Source organism: Podospora pseudopauciseta, chromosome 6 (genome assembly GCF_035222475.1).
Source record: "Podospora pseudopauciseta strain CBS 411.78 chromosome 6, whole genome shotgun sequence".
Taxonomy (NCBI): Eukaryota; Fungi; Ascomycota; class Sordariomycetes; order Sordariales; family Podosporaceae; genus Podospora; species Podospora pseudopauciseta.
Window position 1 is genome coordinate 235,802 of NC_085895.1, and position 16,487 is coordinate 252,288.

The following is a 16,487-nucleotide window of genomic DNA, read 5'->3' on the forward strand; positions in this document are numbered from 1 at the left end:
TGACGGCCAAGTGCCTTGAGGAAAAAAGAAAAGGGTTTGAAAAGGGGGTTGATGATAAGAAATGGCCATTTTGTTTTACGCTTACTTCTGTATGACCTCAGAATACACTAGACTACAATCATATGACCCAATGGATGTTGATATCCACGACTGACCAACCGACCGGGGCTTTTGTCTGCCCCATTGTGTTTTGTTTGCCAAACCCGATGCTCGCAGCCCTATGCTTCCATTCCCAGCTGCCCTAATGTTGAAGATGCAAAGCCCTCGAACCAACTCAGGCACCTAGTTGGCTCAACCGTGAGTTCAAAAACCAAAAATGGCCCCGTCAGTACGCCTGCTCGATCCCACCTTCCCTTGCATTGTGTACACTGTTAAAAAAAAAAAAAGCACACGCCGTGCACCATCTTACGCTTCTCCCCAAATCTCATCAGCAATCTGGCGAACAAGTGCCAACTTCTTCTTCTCGTCCTCCTCGCTGAGGGGGTAGCCTGTCTCATGGGTACTGAAGCCGCACTGAGGGCTCAGGGCAATGCGCTTAAGAGCCTCCTCACGTGTCTGTCCACTGCCTGCAGCCACGAAGTCGGCGGCCTTGTAGATGCGCTTTTTGATTTCCTCCTTATCTTCCAGATCACGCAGCTTGGTGCTGATGGCACCAATGACCACATGTCGATCCTTGGGGAGGTACTTCAGAGGCTCAAACCCGCCAGCACGTTCGGTGTCGTACTCGAGGTAAAAAGTGTTGACCTTGAGATCGGTGAACAACTTCTGGGCAATGATATCATAGGCGCCCTCGGCAAAGTGGCGGCCGCCAATAAAGTTGCCTCGGCAGAGATGCACACCGGTGTGAAAGTCAGCGGGGAGCTTGCTGATGGAGTCGTTGTAGAGCTTGATGTAGGCGTCCAAAAGATCATCCACCGTGCCAATGTTGTCCTTGTCCTCCTCCCATCCTTGACGGAACTTGTCGGAGCAAAAGTCTACATACATCCCAGCATTGTTAGTCTTTGGGCATGTGTCGAAGACTGGAGGGAAACTCACAAGCAAGGCCAGGGTCGTCAAACTGGACATTTCTGAGGCCAGCCTTGTACAGAACACCAAGCTCGGCCTGGTACACCTTTGCAACGTCATCAAAGTACTCGGCATCGTTAGCGTACGCCTCTTTGGTGTAGGCTCGGCCTTGCTTATATCTCATGTGGAACCTGAACACGTCTGTCAGTCGTCCATTTCCTAGTAACACCAACGCACCCCAAAAGAAACTTACCAGGCAGGAGTGATCATTGTGAGCTTGATGTTGCCCCACTCGCTCTCGGGCACAAACTTTTGGACCAGGCGGAGCTCATGGAGGTTAGAGACCGACTTTGCTGGGTTGTAAGACAGCTTTGAGCCGGCAATGACCGAGTCTCCCGGCATGACCTTGCGGTCTCGCTCGATCAAGCTGACGACGTCTGGGTGATAGAGACGGAACATGGATGCCTCGGCGTCCTGCAGACGGATAGTGCCCTCAAACTCGTCCCACATGAGACCCCAAAACCTAGTGCGGTTGTATTCACCACTCGTGACAGCCTTGAAGCCAAGGTCTTGCTGAAGCTTGACCACATGCCCGACCGCCTTCTCCTCGACGGCAGGAAGGCCAGCCTGCTCCTCACTGAGCCCCTTCTCGCGGATGGCCTCTCGCACGTCGAGGAGCTCCTGAGGCCGCAGGAGCGAGCCCATATGTTCTGCACGGAAAGGCGCCATGTTACTGTGTCTGTGAGGGCTGGCTGAGAAGTAGTTCCTGGGACGCTTCGGGGTTCACTAAAAAACACAAAAGGAGAGGGAAGGAGAAGAGGGAGGGGAAACCAGGAGGCTGTGAAGGAGGGGCGGGAAAGGTAGATGAGTGTGGATGGGAGCGGGGTTCATATGGTCAGACTGTGACCTCCACTGGGGTTGATGGGTAGGGGAGGCGGATGATACAACGCGTGCATGGCTTCCGGCATATCCAATTCAGCCAGGCCGTGGCGCTTGTTTAACTGGCTGGCCTTTCCACAGCCCCCATCTTTCCCATGCGAGAAGGGCAGCCCGGCTGGGTGGAAGAAACCGAGGGCGGGGTTTGGAGTAGGTGGAAAGGCGGGGTGGAGATCAGGGGTGGGCTCTTTGCCCCAACTATTGCGGGCCATGATTGCAACCATTACGACTTCATGCTGAATCGGGATTGAATGGAAGAGCCGAGGGAGAGGGAAAGCAGAAGGGTGTGGTAATCGAGAGGTCGAGTTGCTGGTTCGTTGATCAGTTTTATAGTGTGTTTTGTGCCATGCTGGGATGTGCCAATGCTTTGGCAGCAGTCGTCAGTGGGAATGGGAATAACCTCAGTCAGAAGCATGCCATCACCAGTCAACATCTGATGAACGACCAGGTCACTATCAACACCAACAGAAAATTCCACTGCGGATGTCAAAAAAAGCGCCGACTTGCATGAGCCAATGAGAGCAGCACAATACCACTTTTGGCCCACTGCTTCAAACAGACAACCGAACTCCACGATCTCTTGTCTACGTGGAAGCACAGCCCCAAATACTTGCTGTAAAGAAGATGCCTCTCGACTATTTTCAAATTTCTCTCGCCTTGAAACTTTTCTGGATTAGATATCTTTAGATCCCTCTCAATTAAGTATCTTTGGATTTCTCTTATCCAACTTTAAAAGGCATGATGTTGTGTGTATTTGGCCCCATTAACTATCTTTCAGGGCCGTTATCCATCATATTGGTCTTCATTCTTTTGTTTGTGGCGTGGCGAAGGGATAGCAAAAACATCTGCTGTCGGCCTCAGTGCATATGCAGTTGCCTGGGAGGAGGAGCTGCACACTTGGACATCCAGTGAAAGCAAACAACTCGAGGTCATTGGGCCATGGGCAGCAGCTATCCGTGTAAAAGTTCGAGGTCGCAAGCCATTGCTGCTCAATGCATTTCTCATTTTCTCCCTTTCTTCTCATCTTTCATCTGCTCAGTGAACCAGCAATTGCAATGGAGATCCATATACCAAACATTCCCGCGGATTTGACTTTCAAGTCATTTCAGCGCCTCATTGAACCAATCCTCAACAGCCTTGGTATTGTCGATTACCTCTGTGAAAAGACACGTAACAAAAGGTACGCCAACATCACATTTCTCGAGCCGAGTGATGGGAACCGCTTCCTATCAATCTATGGCCCTCACGGAAAGCCCTTGTCGATGCTGGGCCATGCTGTTCGCTGTCGGTTGAGCAACAAGGGACCGGATCAAACGACATTGAAGGTGATCAGGCATGCGATAGACGAACGTCAGAGACGCAAGTCAAAGCCCCATGTCCAGCCCCGGACAAAGTCAGAACCGCTCCAGGCTTCATGTCTAAGCTGTGGCTTGCACACATTCGTCGATGGAAGGTTCTCGTTTGTTTCGGAGTGGGATGCTCAGGAGGGCTGCTTGGTTCGCTTTACCAAGCGGCATCTCATCTTCAAACTGACAGATAGAGGCATCGATGTCCGCATCCCACGCAATGCCATCGTTCAACTGGTCTGGTCGGAGAGTAGCAGAGCGTCTGTTACCCTGTCACGACCACCTATTATCCTAGCCAAACGGTCCCCTGAGAAGTCAGACGTAATAGAGCTCGATGGCCTTGGTTCTATTCATCTTGATTTTAGCATATTCGCAGATATATTTTCTCGTCAACAGGCAAAGCCCGAGTCACGACAGCGACTTACTGCTATTGACGATGGCCACAGCAATATTTCCGCATTTTGTCTCGTCTATCACTTCCAAATCACCGCAGCATCCATTGGCACACATGGCGCCGGCGAACACTTTCACAAAGAGATGTGGAACATTACAGAGAAGGAGCCCTATCAGGTCACGCGAGCTGGTATCAAATTCTATCATGCATCTGACCTCCCGAGGCTGGGCCGCTTTAGTGAAGCTCTGACTCGTCTCAACAACCAGCTTGACTCGTACACGACAAGTAATGACTTGCCATTCGGTATTTTATTTTTGCTCCAAGCTCTTGTCTATAACTGGTGTGTGGAACTGGCGCCGGCTATACGGTTGTGCACATAGGCAGTGACTGACATCTTGTAGTTATCTTCATCCAACAACGGTGCAGGCCCTGGCTAGAGAACTTCTCGGCCGTTCCAACATCTCGATTGACGCCTTCAGGAAGCTTTTCGACTGGATCGACTACCCGGCACCTGAGAGCAATCCAAGACAGTTCGAAGTAGATGGGATCATGGAAAGCCTCGATGTCGCAGAAAGACAAGTCCACGAAGCCCAGCTCATGAGGGCGGAGCTGTTCAACGACAATGAAAATTCGACACGCATCTGTCGGGTTTCAATCTCTCCCATGCGTATAACCCTCCACGGGCCAGAGCTGGAGACTAAAAATAGGATCCTCAGAAAATTTGACGGCAAGGCCGACTTCTTTTTCCGAGTCCAACTCTGCGATGAGAACGGCGAGGATTTGCTCTTCAACCCCACCATCTCACTTGACACTGTTTACAGTCGGTTCAAGTCAATACTATGCAAAGGAATTACAGTCGCCGGCAGGCAATACAAGTTTCTGGGCTTTTCCCACTCTTCGTTGAGAGCCCATTCACTGTGGTTCTCAGCCCCGTTCTACCACGAGGGTAAATTGCAAATCCCCGAACACATCATCGAGCAGCTGGGCGACTTTGCGCCCATTAGATCACCGGCTCGCTGTGCTGCTAGGATTGGTCAAGCGTTTACTGAAACGCCATACTCCGTGTCCCTTGTAGACAATGGGGTCCAAACAAGCGAAATCCCGGATGTGGAAAGAAATGGCAGGGTGCTTTCCGACGGGGTGGGGGTGCTTTCACCCCAGGCAGCAGAGGCAATCCATGATGCTATCCCTGAATCCAAGGGCAAGCCGACCTGTTTCCAGATCCGATGGGCCGGGGCCAAAGGAATGCTTTCTCTGGACACGGAGCTCGAGGGCAGTCAGATCTGTATCCGGCCGTCCATGAAAAAGTTCGAGTCACCCGACGAAGCAAACCTGGACATCTGCGACATGGCTTCCAAGCCAATACCAATGATGCTGAACCGCCAAATGATCAAGATACTGGAAGATATGGACGCACCACCCTGGTGGTTTTTGGAGCTGCAGAGAAAGGAAGTCAACCATCTACGTGCCATCACGAGGACCGTTTCCAGTACGGCCAGCTTCCTGACCATGAAGGACATCGGGGAGAGCATTCGTCTCCCACACCTCCTCCGGCAGACCGAGGCCATGGGGGTTGACTACCGCCAAGATCCGTTTCTTCGCAGTGTGGTGGAGATGGCCCTGCTGAAGGAGATCAAGTTGATCAAACACAAGGCACGCATCCCTGTCCCCAAAGGTATCACTCTGTTTGGTGTCATGGATGAGACGGGTTTTTTGCAGGAAGGCCAGGTGTATGTGAGCTTTGACACCATGCAAGGTCGGTACCACGAGCCTCCAGAGTGTCAAAAGGTTGTAATAACCAGATCCCCGGCACTGCACCCCGGCGACATCCAGCTCGCCCACCACGTCATCCCTCCCGATGGCCATCCTCTCCTGGAGCTACGCAACTGTGTCGTGTTCAGCCAGCGGGGGGACAGAGATCTGCCCAGCATGCTCTCGGGGGGAGACCTCGACGGGGATATCTACAACATAATCTGGGATGAGGCAATTGTGAGCCAAGTCAGGTCATTTTCACCAGCCGACTACCCACGCCTACCGATCGTGGAGCTTAGCAGAAAGGTGGAAGCAGCTGATATGATTGATTTCTTTGTCGACTTTATCAGCCAGGATTGCTTGGGGGTGATCGCAACACGGCACATGATACTTGCAGACCTCGCACCGCAAGGCACGCGTGAGAGCGACTGCGTTAAACTGGCCGAACTCCATTCCCAGGCCGTGGACTTTTCCAAGACGGGGAGGGCGGTCAATCTTCGCGAGCTTCCCAAAACCCCCAAACAAGGACGACCTCATTTGTGCGTGCATCACCAAAACTGTCTCGATGTCTGCCTACATGAACAGGTTGTGCTGACGTGTATCTCAGTCTTGCCGTAGGGTCCCAAGTGCTCGTCCAAGAAAAAGTAGATGTTGAGTTGCTTGATGAACAGGGAGGTGATGAGGATGATGACGACGACGAGGCCGATCAGAATGGGCCGCGTCATAGCTATTACCGCAGTGACAAGATCCTAGGGCAACTATACGATGCCGTCGACGAGGAAAAGATATGGCACCAAGACATACAACTGCCACGTTTGAGCCCCAATGACAATGCATTCTGGCGCCAGATGCTGGTGGTCCTGGAACAGCGCGTGGCAGCGGCTTCAAAGGTCAACTGCATGTGGCGGAACCGCTTGGACGAGGCGCATGGAGTTCGCCATACGTCAGTATTTTTCTTCCCTGCGTACATGATATGCTAACTGATTTCTACAGGTATGAGGATGCCATGTACGACATCATGGTGAATTATTCCGACTATCCATTCAAGCCCCTTCGTGAGACGGAAGTGTTTTCGGGATTTATTGTCAGCAAGACCGGGCCTGCAAGCCGCCGCCAACGCGACAGGTCCATCAAGATGAAGGACGAGTTTGAGCGTGTGTCCAAGTTGGTTATGACGACCATGCACAAAGGGCCTGGTGCCCTGGAGCTGTGTCTGGCGTGTGTGCACGCTGGACTGATGGTAAAGGAACCTCGAGGTAGGCAAGCCTGGCACCGAGGCTCATCTGATGATATCGTGAGCTTTCGGATTGTGGCGGTGTCGGCGTTGCTACAAGAGCTCAACGCCCTTGAGAGCAATGATTGTTTAGTTTGATATATTCCGCGAGTTAAAGTAGGTAGTCTGTTCTTTTCAAATACAAGTTTGGAAAACAACTCAGCAGCACCGTGATATTATCATCTAAAGTCGGACAGAATTCATGGGGTGATAGGTTCAAAGGCCGGAAGCATAATTATATTCTTATAGAAATAGCTGTCCCATCCATGGGGGTTTCATATTCATGCTCGTCATGAAAACATTTCGATCCGTTGGCTTCATATCACTCAGATGAAAGCCTATGCTCCACACTTGGAGGGTATGTCCACGCAACCGACCACAGCATGAGCTTATAAATGGCTCTTTTGAACAATCCAGCGTTTGGCTTTTTTCTTGGTGTCAGATCTGGGGTCGAAAACACAATCACGACATTGCCCATGACGTTGAATAATCGAAACACTCTGGAGTGTCACTCACCATTAGCAAACCAAGCTGTTTTCAGGGTTGGTGGGATCAAAACTTACAAGTTCAACCCAAACAAGGCCAGCGCCGCCTGCATTGCTGCATCAACGTCCCTCTCTGGGTGGTTCACGATCTGCATGCTGATGTAGTAAACGGGCGGGATCCAGCACCCCAAGATGGCAAGCTCCAACAAGAGGGTGTATCGGTATGCCCGCTTCCTGCTGCCTCGGAAAAACAGGAAGCCCATGACGATCCACAGCAGCATAAACGACGTGACGGACGGTGCAAAAACCATGACTGCCCCTCTCCAGTACCGCCAGCTCAGCCCGGCTCCCGTGATGCCGAGGGTTAGTTGAACCCAGCCCAGTATGAAGAAAAACAAGAGGCTGTTGTTGTAGCTACGATAACAGTTGCCCTTGTGAAAAGGACGGCCATCTCTCCTGGTTCCTGGACTGTTTGGATCGGGAGGCCCGGCCACGCCTTCGTGATTCCGTATCGGTCTTCCACACCAACGGCATATCTGAACCACGTCCTCGGTGCCCAATTTCACCCTCTTCCCAATCTTTAATCTCTCATCGTTGGCCACCAAGGCGCAGTCGACGCACTGGGATGCCAAAGGCCACCCCTCATCCTCGTGACTACAAGAGAGCAGGTTAGAGCGGAAGGGGTCATGCACCAGGCACGTCTTGCAATGCTGAAGGAGGAGGGTCGTCAGTTGCTCGCGGCCAAAGAGGATGCGCAGCTGGGGAGGTGAAGCGAGGGTGTGGAAAAAGCGACATGTCTTTCGGAGCTCCAGGATAGACACAAAGTTCAGATGGCGCAGAATGTTGTTCAGCAGCTCAGTGGGCAGGGCCAGCAGGTGGAGCGGAGGTTTCTCATGACTGTCTTTGCCGGCCGATGCTTGACTATCTGGAGGGTGAGGGGGAGAGTTTGGTTTGGGTTGGATGGCGATGAGACGAGTGATTTGAGCATGTCCATCCTCGGGCTTTCTGGTGTGCTGTTTTCCCTTGTTGGCGAGAGACGTCAGCGAGCGTCGGACCGTCGTGATGATGGATGAGAAGGGAGCTCCAGCTCCAGGCCCCACATCAGACGTAGCTGTTGTGGCCATCCCGTCTCGGGCAAGTGTGAGAGTGCTTCGACGTTCCCAGATGCCCCCAAAAACAAAAGAATCCAAAATGAATCAAGATTCATGGGTGGCCCCAAAGGGCGCTACAAATGGAATGTTTTGTTTATGAGTGAGGGGTGTTAAATCAGGCAAGCAGGCAGGCGGGCGGCACTGAGGCAGGACATCAATGAAAGCCAGAAAAGTGGGACCACGGGGCAGGTGGGGCTTTGGGCTGAACACTTGGCATATCCGCCCACTGAGACAGCCTGCCAGCCCAGGTTGACACCAAAACACCAAACACCCCGACACCCGTACGTTACACAGAAGCAAGTGGCAAAAGTACAGAGATCTTCTTGGATTGGCCTTTCTACTCCGCATTTCCTACATTTTCTACATGACATCCAAATACCTTATTCCCAAACTCCTATCACTGTTAATGCGGATACTGTTGTCCCAGGTTTGTCTGACCTGGCCCCAGCTCATAACTTCCAAAGAACCCTCCTGGCGATGAAGCTGTCACCGTCATGGCCGAGTGCGGGCTGATGGGTGACTTCCCCTGTCCCGGCATCTGCAGCTGCTGGGGCTGTAGCTGTAGCTGTTGCGCATGCGCATGCTGCATGTGATGCTGGTATGGCCCCTGCTGCTGCTGATACACCTGGTTCATATCAAGGCTAAGTGTGTTTGCGCTGCCTCCCTGGAAACCACCTGCGCGTCTAATGCCATGTTGGAATTGCTGCCGCACTGGAAGATTCGTGCTGCCAAAAAAGTGGTTCGGGACAAGATTGACACCCGGCTGCTGCCGCAAGAGATAGCCGGCTGCCGCAGCCGTGTCGAAGCTGATCCCCGAGTCCCCCGAAGGCACCCGCATATGGTGGGAGGCACTCCCATCTGTTCCTCCGGAGGTCCCCAGAAGCGGCGCGCCAAATGTTGGCCGCTGTACCTGCCGCGCTGTCGGAGCCGGCACAGTGATACCAAGCTGACGCCTTGATACTTGTGCCGGGAGAAGGGATGCCACATTGGTGTCACTCAATCCTCCCGGACTAACGGCCTGTCCATAGCCTCCCGGTGACGGCGCATACGACATCAACGGCAGCTGGCTGGGACTCGGCCAAGACGAATCGTTGTTGATGGGCGTGCCATGCGTCGAGGACGCCCCGCCGCTTTGGCCGTTACTCCCCAGTGTGTCTCTGCTCTGAATCGAATGGAGAGGTGCTGTGTGGCTAGCTCTTCTCGCCCGCTGAGGGCTTGCTGTTGGCTGTCGAGGGCCCTGGTTGCGGGTCCGTCTTGGCCGCCCAGAGAGTTGGCTTGTCCGTAAGCGGCAGGTGTCCACAACAGAGTCGATGTGTTCGTTGAAGAGGCTGAGCAGGAGGTCTGGGTCGTGGAGAGGAAACTCTGTCGCAAGCCGCTGCCTGAGTTCATCGCGGGAGGACGGCTTCCTGAATTCGGCATGCACCTCATCCAATTCTGTAGGGGGCACGAAATCTTACCAGGTGTTAGTAACTATATCACACCAAAATTGAGTAGTTGTGGGTGCTTACTATGGTCAGGGATCCCTTCCTCCGTGCCAAACAACACGTCCCAGAGCGTATCCCAACAGTCCACCTTTGAGTTTGCTTTTCTCCCATTGAGAACCTCCTCCACCTGTGGCGTGATGCCGTCTTCGGGCTCCAGACTTGATGGCACATCCCGTACTTCACACATGAGATGTATCTCTACGGCCGAATGGGCGACCAAGTCCAGGTGGCTTCCTAGGTCCTCCTTGCATCGCGGACACATAAACGGCGGTATCGAGTTTTGTCGGTGGAAGTTCTTGATGTGCCGTTTGAGCTGAGGGATGTCGGGGAAGGACTGTACCGCGCAGCTCTGAAAGTCTCGAACGTTGAATCTGATGGGGTTTCTCTTGCGGAACGGACAGCTAAAGTTTTGGCCGTGACCATGGTCCGTTAGTCTTTGTCGCTTACCGCCACCGCCCTGGCGATCATCTCCCTCGTCGCCATCCCCGTCTTTTTCTTCCTCTCCGCCTTCGAGGCCCCCACTGAGTCTTTTTTTCGTCCTGTTGTGGTTTTTACGACTGCTCTGGCCACTTGATGTGCCGCCATAGCCAGTTGTGTCGGCCGTGCCTTGGATAGGAGTGCTGTTGAAACCTGCATGACTGCGAGCTGCCTCGTTCACTGGCGGGACGGCAGAGTCGGCGAAATGCCGGCTACCGGACCGGACTATATATGATAGTTCGTCGAGACAGTAACTTACCGATTGGTAGGCCGCTGACGCGGTGCCTTGGCTCAGTTCACAGAGCTCGACACCAAACACATGCTTGAGGGCTCTGTCGAGGAAATTCTGCACCGAGTTGTCGTCCACTTCTACGTCGCTCAGAGAATTTGGCGTATTTTCATCTGCCGAGGAATGGAATCCGTCCAATGTGGACGGACTGCCTCCATCTGCTTCAGAAGATAACTCATCCCGTTGCTGTGCCGGCTTGTTGTTATCGCCGTCCTCCTTGCCAACTATGTCGCAAGCGGCCCTGAGGTCTGGATTCGTCGCGTCATCCGTAATCGATCCAGCTAGTTTCTCGATAGGTGGAGGATGTGTGATATAGTCTGAACTCCTCCGGTGTGGCCGATCCGAATGCACTTTCCGAGGTGATGGCGGAATGTCACTGACTGGCTGGCGTTGGCGAAATGAAGAGGATCTGTCAGTATCGATAGGAGCCAGAGGCTTTGTCGGTAACGAAGAGCAAGCGATAGAGTGAGATGGAGAGCCGTGAGGGTAGGGAGGTGATGATGCCAGCACCGATTCAACATCAAACGTTTCTTCGTCAATGGCATCAGGACTTTCGGGCTCGGTGATGTCGGTGACAGTTGAAGCGGCAGTTAATCCAGAGGCCACAGACCAGCCGGTGTTTGACCTTCGTTGTTGGAAGTTCAACTGAAACCTCTCACATGAGTCTCGCCTCTCCGGCTGACGGCGCTCGGCGATGGTGTCCTTGATGGTACGAATGGGAATAGGTTGATTCTCTTGAAAGCCTACCCGAAGCGGCCGGTCTGGAAGGGTTTCCTTGACTGAAGAATCTGTACCGGATCTGATATTCTTTGCTGGTGCTGGTATTGCTGCTGCTGTGACGGAAGATGCGTCGTGGGTGGCGGTTGCAGCTCGTGTTGCTGGTGAGGTGAAAGATTCCATTATACGCAAAGGTGAAGGGCCGGGGCCCTATAGAGTGTAGAGTCTGGTTAACGATAGGTCAGGTGTAGAATGTGGGCTTCCTCGTCGGAATGAACGTCGTCGTGCTATATCAGATTGTGTTGTTTGTGTGTGAACTGGGAACTGGTAGGACACGGCTGCAGCTAATATGCATCTGGCAACACAACCACACAGTCTGCCCGGGCATCGACGGGAGGAACCCGTAACGACAACCCAGACATTATTCCTATTTTAACTTGTCTATCCAGCAAGCGCAAGGCGGTGGTGGGATGCCGCTCGCACCCAGCGTGGTGAGGTCAGGGGCGGGCCTCCATGGGCTGCCGCTGATGCGCCACAGATGGGAATAACTGAAGAGGCACTGGCTGGCGGGTATGGGAAGCCGCTTGGAAGGGACCGGGGGTTTCTGCGGCCCAGCCTCGACCCAAACTACAGGGGGGAGTGCAACCCATCAAGGCAGAATGTATGGCAGCGTGGCAGTGCCTTTTAACTCCGCCGGGCGGGTGCATCATTGGCTCTGGTGCATTGGGTCTGCCGAACTTCAACCTCAGACTTGAAGTTTCCAGCCATGTTGTCGTCTGCTCCCAGTCGATTGGTTGTGATTGCCCTTTCTCAGGGTGCTGCTCAAGTGCTGTTGATTTTCCGATAAGAACACTAGTCCTGATCTTTACAAACCTCCTTGGCCGCATTCGTTGTTGCTGTGTAAAAGTAGGCGCAACGTGAGCCTTCTCGGGTCGGGTAATCCAGCATCATGTTGCGCTGACTTGGGGAACATCAAACTCGATGGTCAGGTACCAGGTGGCCCATCCCGTAATGTCGCATAACCAGGCTGTCCAGAAGTAGGAAGCGATCATGAAACCAAACAGAAGGGACCTGTGAGGGGGCAAGAAGGAAGAGGCAACCACAGAGATCAGCCACGGCCTGGCGGGGACTGTGCACAGCTTTCTTGGCGTGGAGGTGGCTGGAGCGCAAGTAGGATGGTGGGTCCATCAACAACGACATCACATCACAACGTCTTCAATGCCCGTCCCAAATCGACAGTCAGACCAAGTTTGAGCCGCCATTCCGACCACCGCCGCAACCCTCGCAGAGGTTGCAGACACCTCGAGATGGTGCTCCTGACATGTTTCTTGGAGACTCTTTGTCTTTTTAACCCCTCCTGACTGACCAGCATGGTTGGTTCAACGGTCAACCTTGCGAGTGTCTGCCCAGTGCTAGCAAACAGCCAGGCACACATACTCCAGCTTCTCTGAGCGACACACAACCCAGCCCGACCCAACGCTTCTCTGCAGACTCGACCTGTAGGACACCGCGGGAGATTTCATGCCGTGGTGTCTCTGGAATGTCTTGAGCAGTCCCTGCTGTTCTCTCGCCAGTCCAGCACAGGCAGACAGGCTTCCCCTTTTCCCCTCCCAAGAGGTAGATGCCCGGAACTTGCCGTTCAATGATCGGTCAGCTGCCGGACAGCTGGCAGCTGGTGGTAGTCACTGGAACAAACTTTGCACAAAGAGCTGGTGTGCACAAAACAGAAGGCTGGAGGGGCGGGTCAGGTGCACAAGGCTCGCTTATTACCTTAAGTACCTTGGTAGCTGTAGTTTGCGGGAGCTTCTGCTGAACACTGCCAGCTACAGCACCTGGGGTAGCAAACAAACCAGCAACACATCAGAAGCATCATCAGCGACGGCCGGGGGAGCTTTTGATTTTTCGACTCGTCAACAACACCCGTCGCGAGAAAAACACCCGACAACAAATCCATCCACCAACTCCACGATCTTGTTGTTCCCATTCCTGTCCTGTTCTTCGATTACACAGCTCCCATCAATCAAAGCGCTACCGCCTATTTTTTTGCCCACCCATCTGCACCGCACACCACACACCCCGCGCCTCGCAGCACATCACAACACTTCATCATCACCATGGCTGGCGGAAAAGGAAAGTCCTCGGGCGGCAAGAGCTCTGGTGGCAAGACATCCGGTATTGAGGGTTCCAAGAAGCAGCAGAGCCATTCTCAACGCGCCGGTCTGCAGGTATGTCGCGTCCCGCTGAAGCTGGCCTCTTTTTCTTCCATTTCGTCGTCGACCCCCTCCCGCTGCCCGCATTGGGACCTGCTCCGTGAGCTATCATGAGCACGCGTCTGCCGCGCATTCCGGACCTAGCTGTTGTTTTTGCCCTCGCCCATCGCCCAATGTCGCGCCCACCTTGTCCACCTCGGTGGTGCTCTGCGCATGCATTGCGCCTACCTGCCCGCTGCTGTCAGGTCAGGCACAAGGTCTACCATCAAAACCGGTGCCAGACATTGTCGCATTGCATTGATGCTTATGGCAATTTCTTTGTTGTTCTTGGGGGTTCCCCCGCCTCGCAGTTGACGCCAGCATGCTAACTCCATATTCTTTAGTTTCCCTGCGGCCGTGTGAAGCGCTTCTTGAAGCAAAACACCCAAAATAAGATGCGCGTCGGCGCCAAGGCTGCTGTCTACGTTACTGCCGTACTGGAATACTTGACTGCCGAAGTTCTCGAGCTTGCTGGAGTACGTTGTCCCATCTCAACCCACCTCCTCGTCTGTCCGCCTCGAGCCTGGGCTAACTGTTATCTCTTTGAATTTAGAACGCTGCCAAGGATCTCAAGGTCAAGCGTATCACTCCCCGCCATCTCCAGCTCGCGATCCGTGGTGACGAAGAGCTCGATACCCTGATTCGTGCCACCATCGCCTTCGGTGGTGTTCTCCCACACATCAACCGCGCCCTTCTGCTCAAGGTGGAGCAGAAGAAGAAGGCCAAGGCCGCCGAGGCATAAAAACAAGTCCCTCTCGGACCCGGCAAATTTTCTTTTGGGCACTCTATTTGCAAAACAAGTGCAACATACGTTTAACTGATGAACCGGCCGTTGTAGCAGCACGTGCGATGATAGGGTGGTGTCAATTTTGAGGGATGCGGGTTTAATTTGTTTGCTGCACCGGGATACTGATATCTGGTGGATTTTTATTTTCCTTTAATGTCGGAAGCCTGCGGACACTAGCGACCGAGGTAGAGGGCTGGCTGCCAGCAGACTGTGCAATACAGGCAGGTCTCCCAGTGGTCTTTCCACGACACACAAGCCAACCTCGTTTGTCATCATTATCTGGGAACAGTGATGAGCCCTGACCCATGACAGGACGGGTGGGAAGGGAGAGGGAAATGCCAGTGGGAAACGGTGCTGATCCTTTGGTCCTGCATACACACATGCGCGCGCGCGCTTGGGCAACACCTCGATATGCTACAACAATACAGAGCAGGATAATGGTGAGGAGAGGTTATCTTAGGTAGCGAAGCCAGGACCCTGGGGTCCACGTGGTGCCAGATGGATGCTTTTACTACGCCCCTGTCAGTATTTCATTTGTCACTGCTATGTGAATGTCTGTTATTGGTCAAAATTTCTTTGCTCATGTGTCTTTATGCTAGGGTTGACGACGTCTGGAGGGTAATATATAGGTAATTTGTACCATTTAGGTGATTCCATCCTCTTTTAGTTGCTGTGCTATGCTGACTCCGACAGCAGCATCATGGCATTGTACCCTGCTCCCGTTAGCCGTCTCGGCTGGTCTAGATCGCCACTTACTTCGCCTGTCTTGAGCTGGATGCTTTCAGAACAATGTCATTACCGTATCGGTGTCTTTCTTCTCGGGCTCGGGACCCGGATCAACAGCTTCCCACCTGTAACCATTTTCGTTGTCTCGTCAACGTTACCCTTCCCTGTTCATAAGCCTCAAAGATCATATGCCGGCACTCGGAAGGGTAGTCGCAGTGCAAGAAGCAGTCGTGCTTCTTGTTGACGTACAGGCGTTCTTTGGCCAGGACGACCCTTTGCCTGTGACTAGATGTCTTGATGGGGAACCACTGTACCTTTTCCATTTCAGCGCCGTCTTCATCATCGTCATCCGAGGCAGGGGAGAAAAAAGACAGCGGGGTGGGCTGAAAGGTAACATAAGATTCCGCCGCCAGCTTTGCCGGTGTGCAGGAAGTTGAAGACGAGGGAGAAGACAAGGCCAGGCGACGCCAGGAGCTGTAACGCGCCCAGCCAGAATAGTCAAACGTGGAGGCACAGGTTCGGTTGCCCCGTCGCTTTTGAAACTGCTTCGGGCGCTTAGAATTGGGGTTGGGCTTGACGACGGGAGAGGTGAGAGTGGTGCAGAAGTAATGCGAGCAAGCCAGGCAGCGTCGAGTGGTGGCAATACAGTACTTGGCGCCGCAGTTGTGACAGTGCCATTTCCATCTTTGGGGGCTTGGAGGGGGAGGAAGGGAAGTGATGAAGTTGGTGACTGGTGGTGAGGGTATTCGAGGAGAGGTGGGCGGGAGGATTGCTGGGAGCATTTCAATCATCGTCTTTGATTTGAGACAAGCACTAGTTCGTGAAAGCGGTGGGCGTGGGCTTGACAGGAGAGATGCTAGGCCTATTAGTTTTTCAGTGTCAAGACAAAATAGATGTAGCAAGTGAGGTTCTGGCTTAGGTTGGTTTCCAGCTCTGGTTTGAAAACGGGAGCCGCACCCGCTACTTGACACGCCGTGGATCAAAGAAATGGCCATGACTTTGAACAACAGAGACAACAACATTCTAGTTTTGGCTGATTCCAAAAATACTGCATGGCCTCTTTGTGTCGACACTTGGCCCAGCTGTATCAGAGCATCGACACCACTACCTACACCACGTTAGAATCTGGATGCCCGGCGCTGAAAGAACAAAGAGTCAAAGACTTCCTTCAAGAAAACACTTAGGACTTGTCTTTGACAGCGGCGGCAGGCACTAATACAATGCTATTTTCGGATGGCCCAGTCGCAGACACAAGGTTACTTGCAACCATGTGTGTGACGATGGCCTCTCGGCCGCCATCTGGCTCAGTCCCTGACAGGGTGGCAGCTTGCAAAGTGAACCCACGTCACGGTGAGATGAGATGAGGTCACAACGGCCAGAGGTGTCAGTCGGCGGTGGTCGGCATCAGGGTCGTGT

The 16,487-nt window shown here is 53.3% G+C and overlaps 6 protein-coding genes across 6 annotated transcripts; 2 read left to right on the top strand and 4 right to left on the bottom strand.

The window, feature by feature from the left end:
* Positions 1-32: 32 nt before the first annotated feature.
* Positions 33-2,353, bottom strand: QC763_611680 (uncharacterized protein). The gene is made up of 3 exons (XM_062914988.1): positions 1,259-2,353; positions 1,036-1,196; positions 33-974 (listed from the first exon to the last, which is right to left on the bottom strand). Exons 1-3 carry the CDS (start codon positions 1,732-1,734, stop codon positions 406-408), a joined length of 1,206 nt encoding a protein of 401 aa, XP_062762417.1. The 5' UTR covers positions 1,735-2,353; the 3' UTR covers positions 33-405.
* Positions 2,282-6,973, top strand: QC763_611690 (uncharacterized protein). The gene is made up of 4 exons (XM_062914989.1): positions 2,282-4,021; positions 4,083-5,972; positions 6,041-6,376; positions 6,427-6,973. Exons 1-4 carry the CDS (start codon positions 2,934-2,936, stop codon positions 6,803-6,805), a joined length of 3,693 nt encoding a protein of 1,230 aa, XP_062762418.1. The 5' UTR covers positions 2,282-2,933; the 3' UTR covers positions 6,806-6,973.
* QC763_611700 (uncharacterized protein) lies at positions 6,910-8,545 on the bottom strand. Its single transcript, XM_062914990.1, has 2 exons — positions 7,270-8,545; positions 6,910-7,206 (listed from the first exon to the last, which is right to left on the bottom strand). Exons 1-2 carry the CDS (start codon positions 8,313-8,315, stop codon positions 7,029-7,031), a joined length of 1,224 nt encoding a protein of 407 aa, XP_062762419.1. The 5' UTR covers positions 8,316-8,545; the 3' UTR covers positions 6,910-7,028.
* A 101-nt stretch (positions 8,546-8,646) lies between these two features.
* On the bottom strand, positions 8,647-13,445 carry QC763_611710 (uncharacterized protein). The gene is made up of 2 exons (XM_062914991.1): positions 9,851-13,445; positions 8,647-9,794 (listed from the first exon to the last, which is right to left on the bottom strand). The coding sequence occupies exons 1-2, from the start codon at positions 11,490-11,492 to the stop codon at positions 8,746-8,748; spliced, it is 2,691 nt and encodes an 896-aa protein (XP_062762420.1). The 5' UTR covers positions 11,493-13,445; the 3' UTR covers positions 8,647-8,745.
* On the top strand, positions 12,047-15,401 carry HTZ1 (histone H2A.Z). Its single transcript, XM_062914992.1, has 4 exons — positions 12,047-13,534; positions 13,903-14,034; positions 14,112-14,992; positions 15,042-15,401. Exons 1-3 carry the CDS (start codon positions 13,424-13,426, stop codon positions 14,298-14,300), a joined length of 432 nt encoding a protein of 143 aa, XP_062762421.1. The 5' UTR covers positions 12,047-13,423; the 3' UTR covers positions 14,301-14,992; positions 15,042-15,401.
* A 225-nt stretch (positions 15,402-15,626) lies between these two features.
* On the bottom strand, positions 15,627-16,093 carry QC763_611730 (uncharacterized protein; the record flags this gene model as incomplete). Its single annotated transcript, XM_062914993.1, has 2 exons — positions 15,627-15,801; positions 16,029-16,093. The coding sequence occupies 2 exons, from the start codon at positions 16,091-16,093 to the stop codon at positions 15,627-15,629; spliced, it is 240 nt and encodes a 79-aa protein (XP_062762422.1).
* Between the last annotated feature and the right edge of the window lie 394 nt (positions 16,094-16,487).

Bases quoted from the DNA above. Each gene is read 5' to 3' on its own strand.
- QC763_611680 (XM_062914988.1), bottom strand. From the start codon at position 1,734: ATGGCGCCTTTCCGTGCAGAACATATGGGCTCGCTCCTGCGGCCTCAG. The intron at 1,197-1,258 runs GTAAGTTTCTTT...AGACGTGTTCAG, and splicing joins ACAATGATCACTCCTGCCTG to GTTCCACATGAGATATAAGC. The intron at 975-1,035 runs GTGAGTTTCCCT...GGATGTATGTAG, and splicing joins TGACGACCCTGGCCTTGCTT to ACTTTTGCTCCGACAAGTTC.
- QC763_611690 (XM_062914989.1), top strand. From the start codon at position 2,934: ATGCATTTCTCATTTTCTCCCTTTCTTCTCATCTTTCATCTGCTCAGT. The intron at 4,022-4,082 runs GTGTGTGGAACT...GACATCTTGTAG, and splicing joins CAAGCTCTTGTCTATAACTG to TTATCTTCATCCAACAACGG. The intron at 6,377-6,426 runs GTCAGTATTTTT...TGATTTCTACAG, and splicing joins GCGCATGGAGTTCGCCATAC to GTATGAGGATGCCATGTACG.
- QC763_611700 (XM_062914990.1), bottom strand. From the start codon at position 8,315: ATGGCCACAACAGCTACGTCTGATGTGGGGCCTGGAGCTGGAGCTCCC. The intron at 7,207-7,269 runs GTAAGTTTTGAT...GTGACACTCCAG, and splicing joins GCCTTGTTTGGGTTGAACTT to AGTGTTTCGATTATTCAACG.
- QC763_611710 (XM_062914991.1), bottom strand. From the start codon at position 11,492: ATGGAATCTTTCACCTCACCAGCAACACGAGCTGCAACCGCCACCCAC. The intron at 9,795-9,850 runs GTAAGCACCCAC...ACACCTGGTAAG, and splicing joins GGAAGGGATCCCTGACCATA to ATTTCGTGCCCCCTACAGAA.
- HTZ1 (XM_062914992.1), top strand. From the start codon at position 13,424: ATGGCTGGCGGAAAAGGAAAGTCCTCGGGCGGCAAGAGCTCTGGTGGC. The intron at 13,535-13,902 runs GTATGTCGCGTC...CATATTCTTTAG, and splicing joins CTCAACGCGCCGGTCTGCAG to TTTCCCTGCGGCCGTGTGAA. The intron at 14,035-14,111 runs GTACGTTGTCCC...CTTTGAATTTAG, and splicing joins AAGTTCTCGAGCTTGCTGGA to AACGCTGCCAAGGATCTCAA.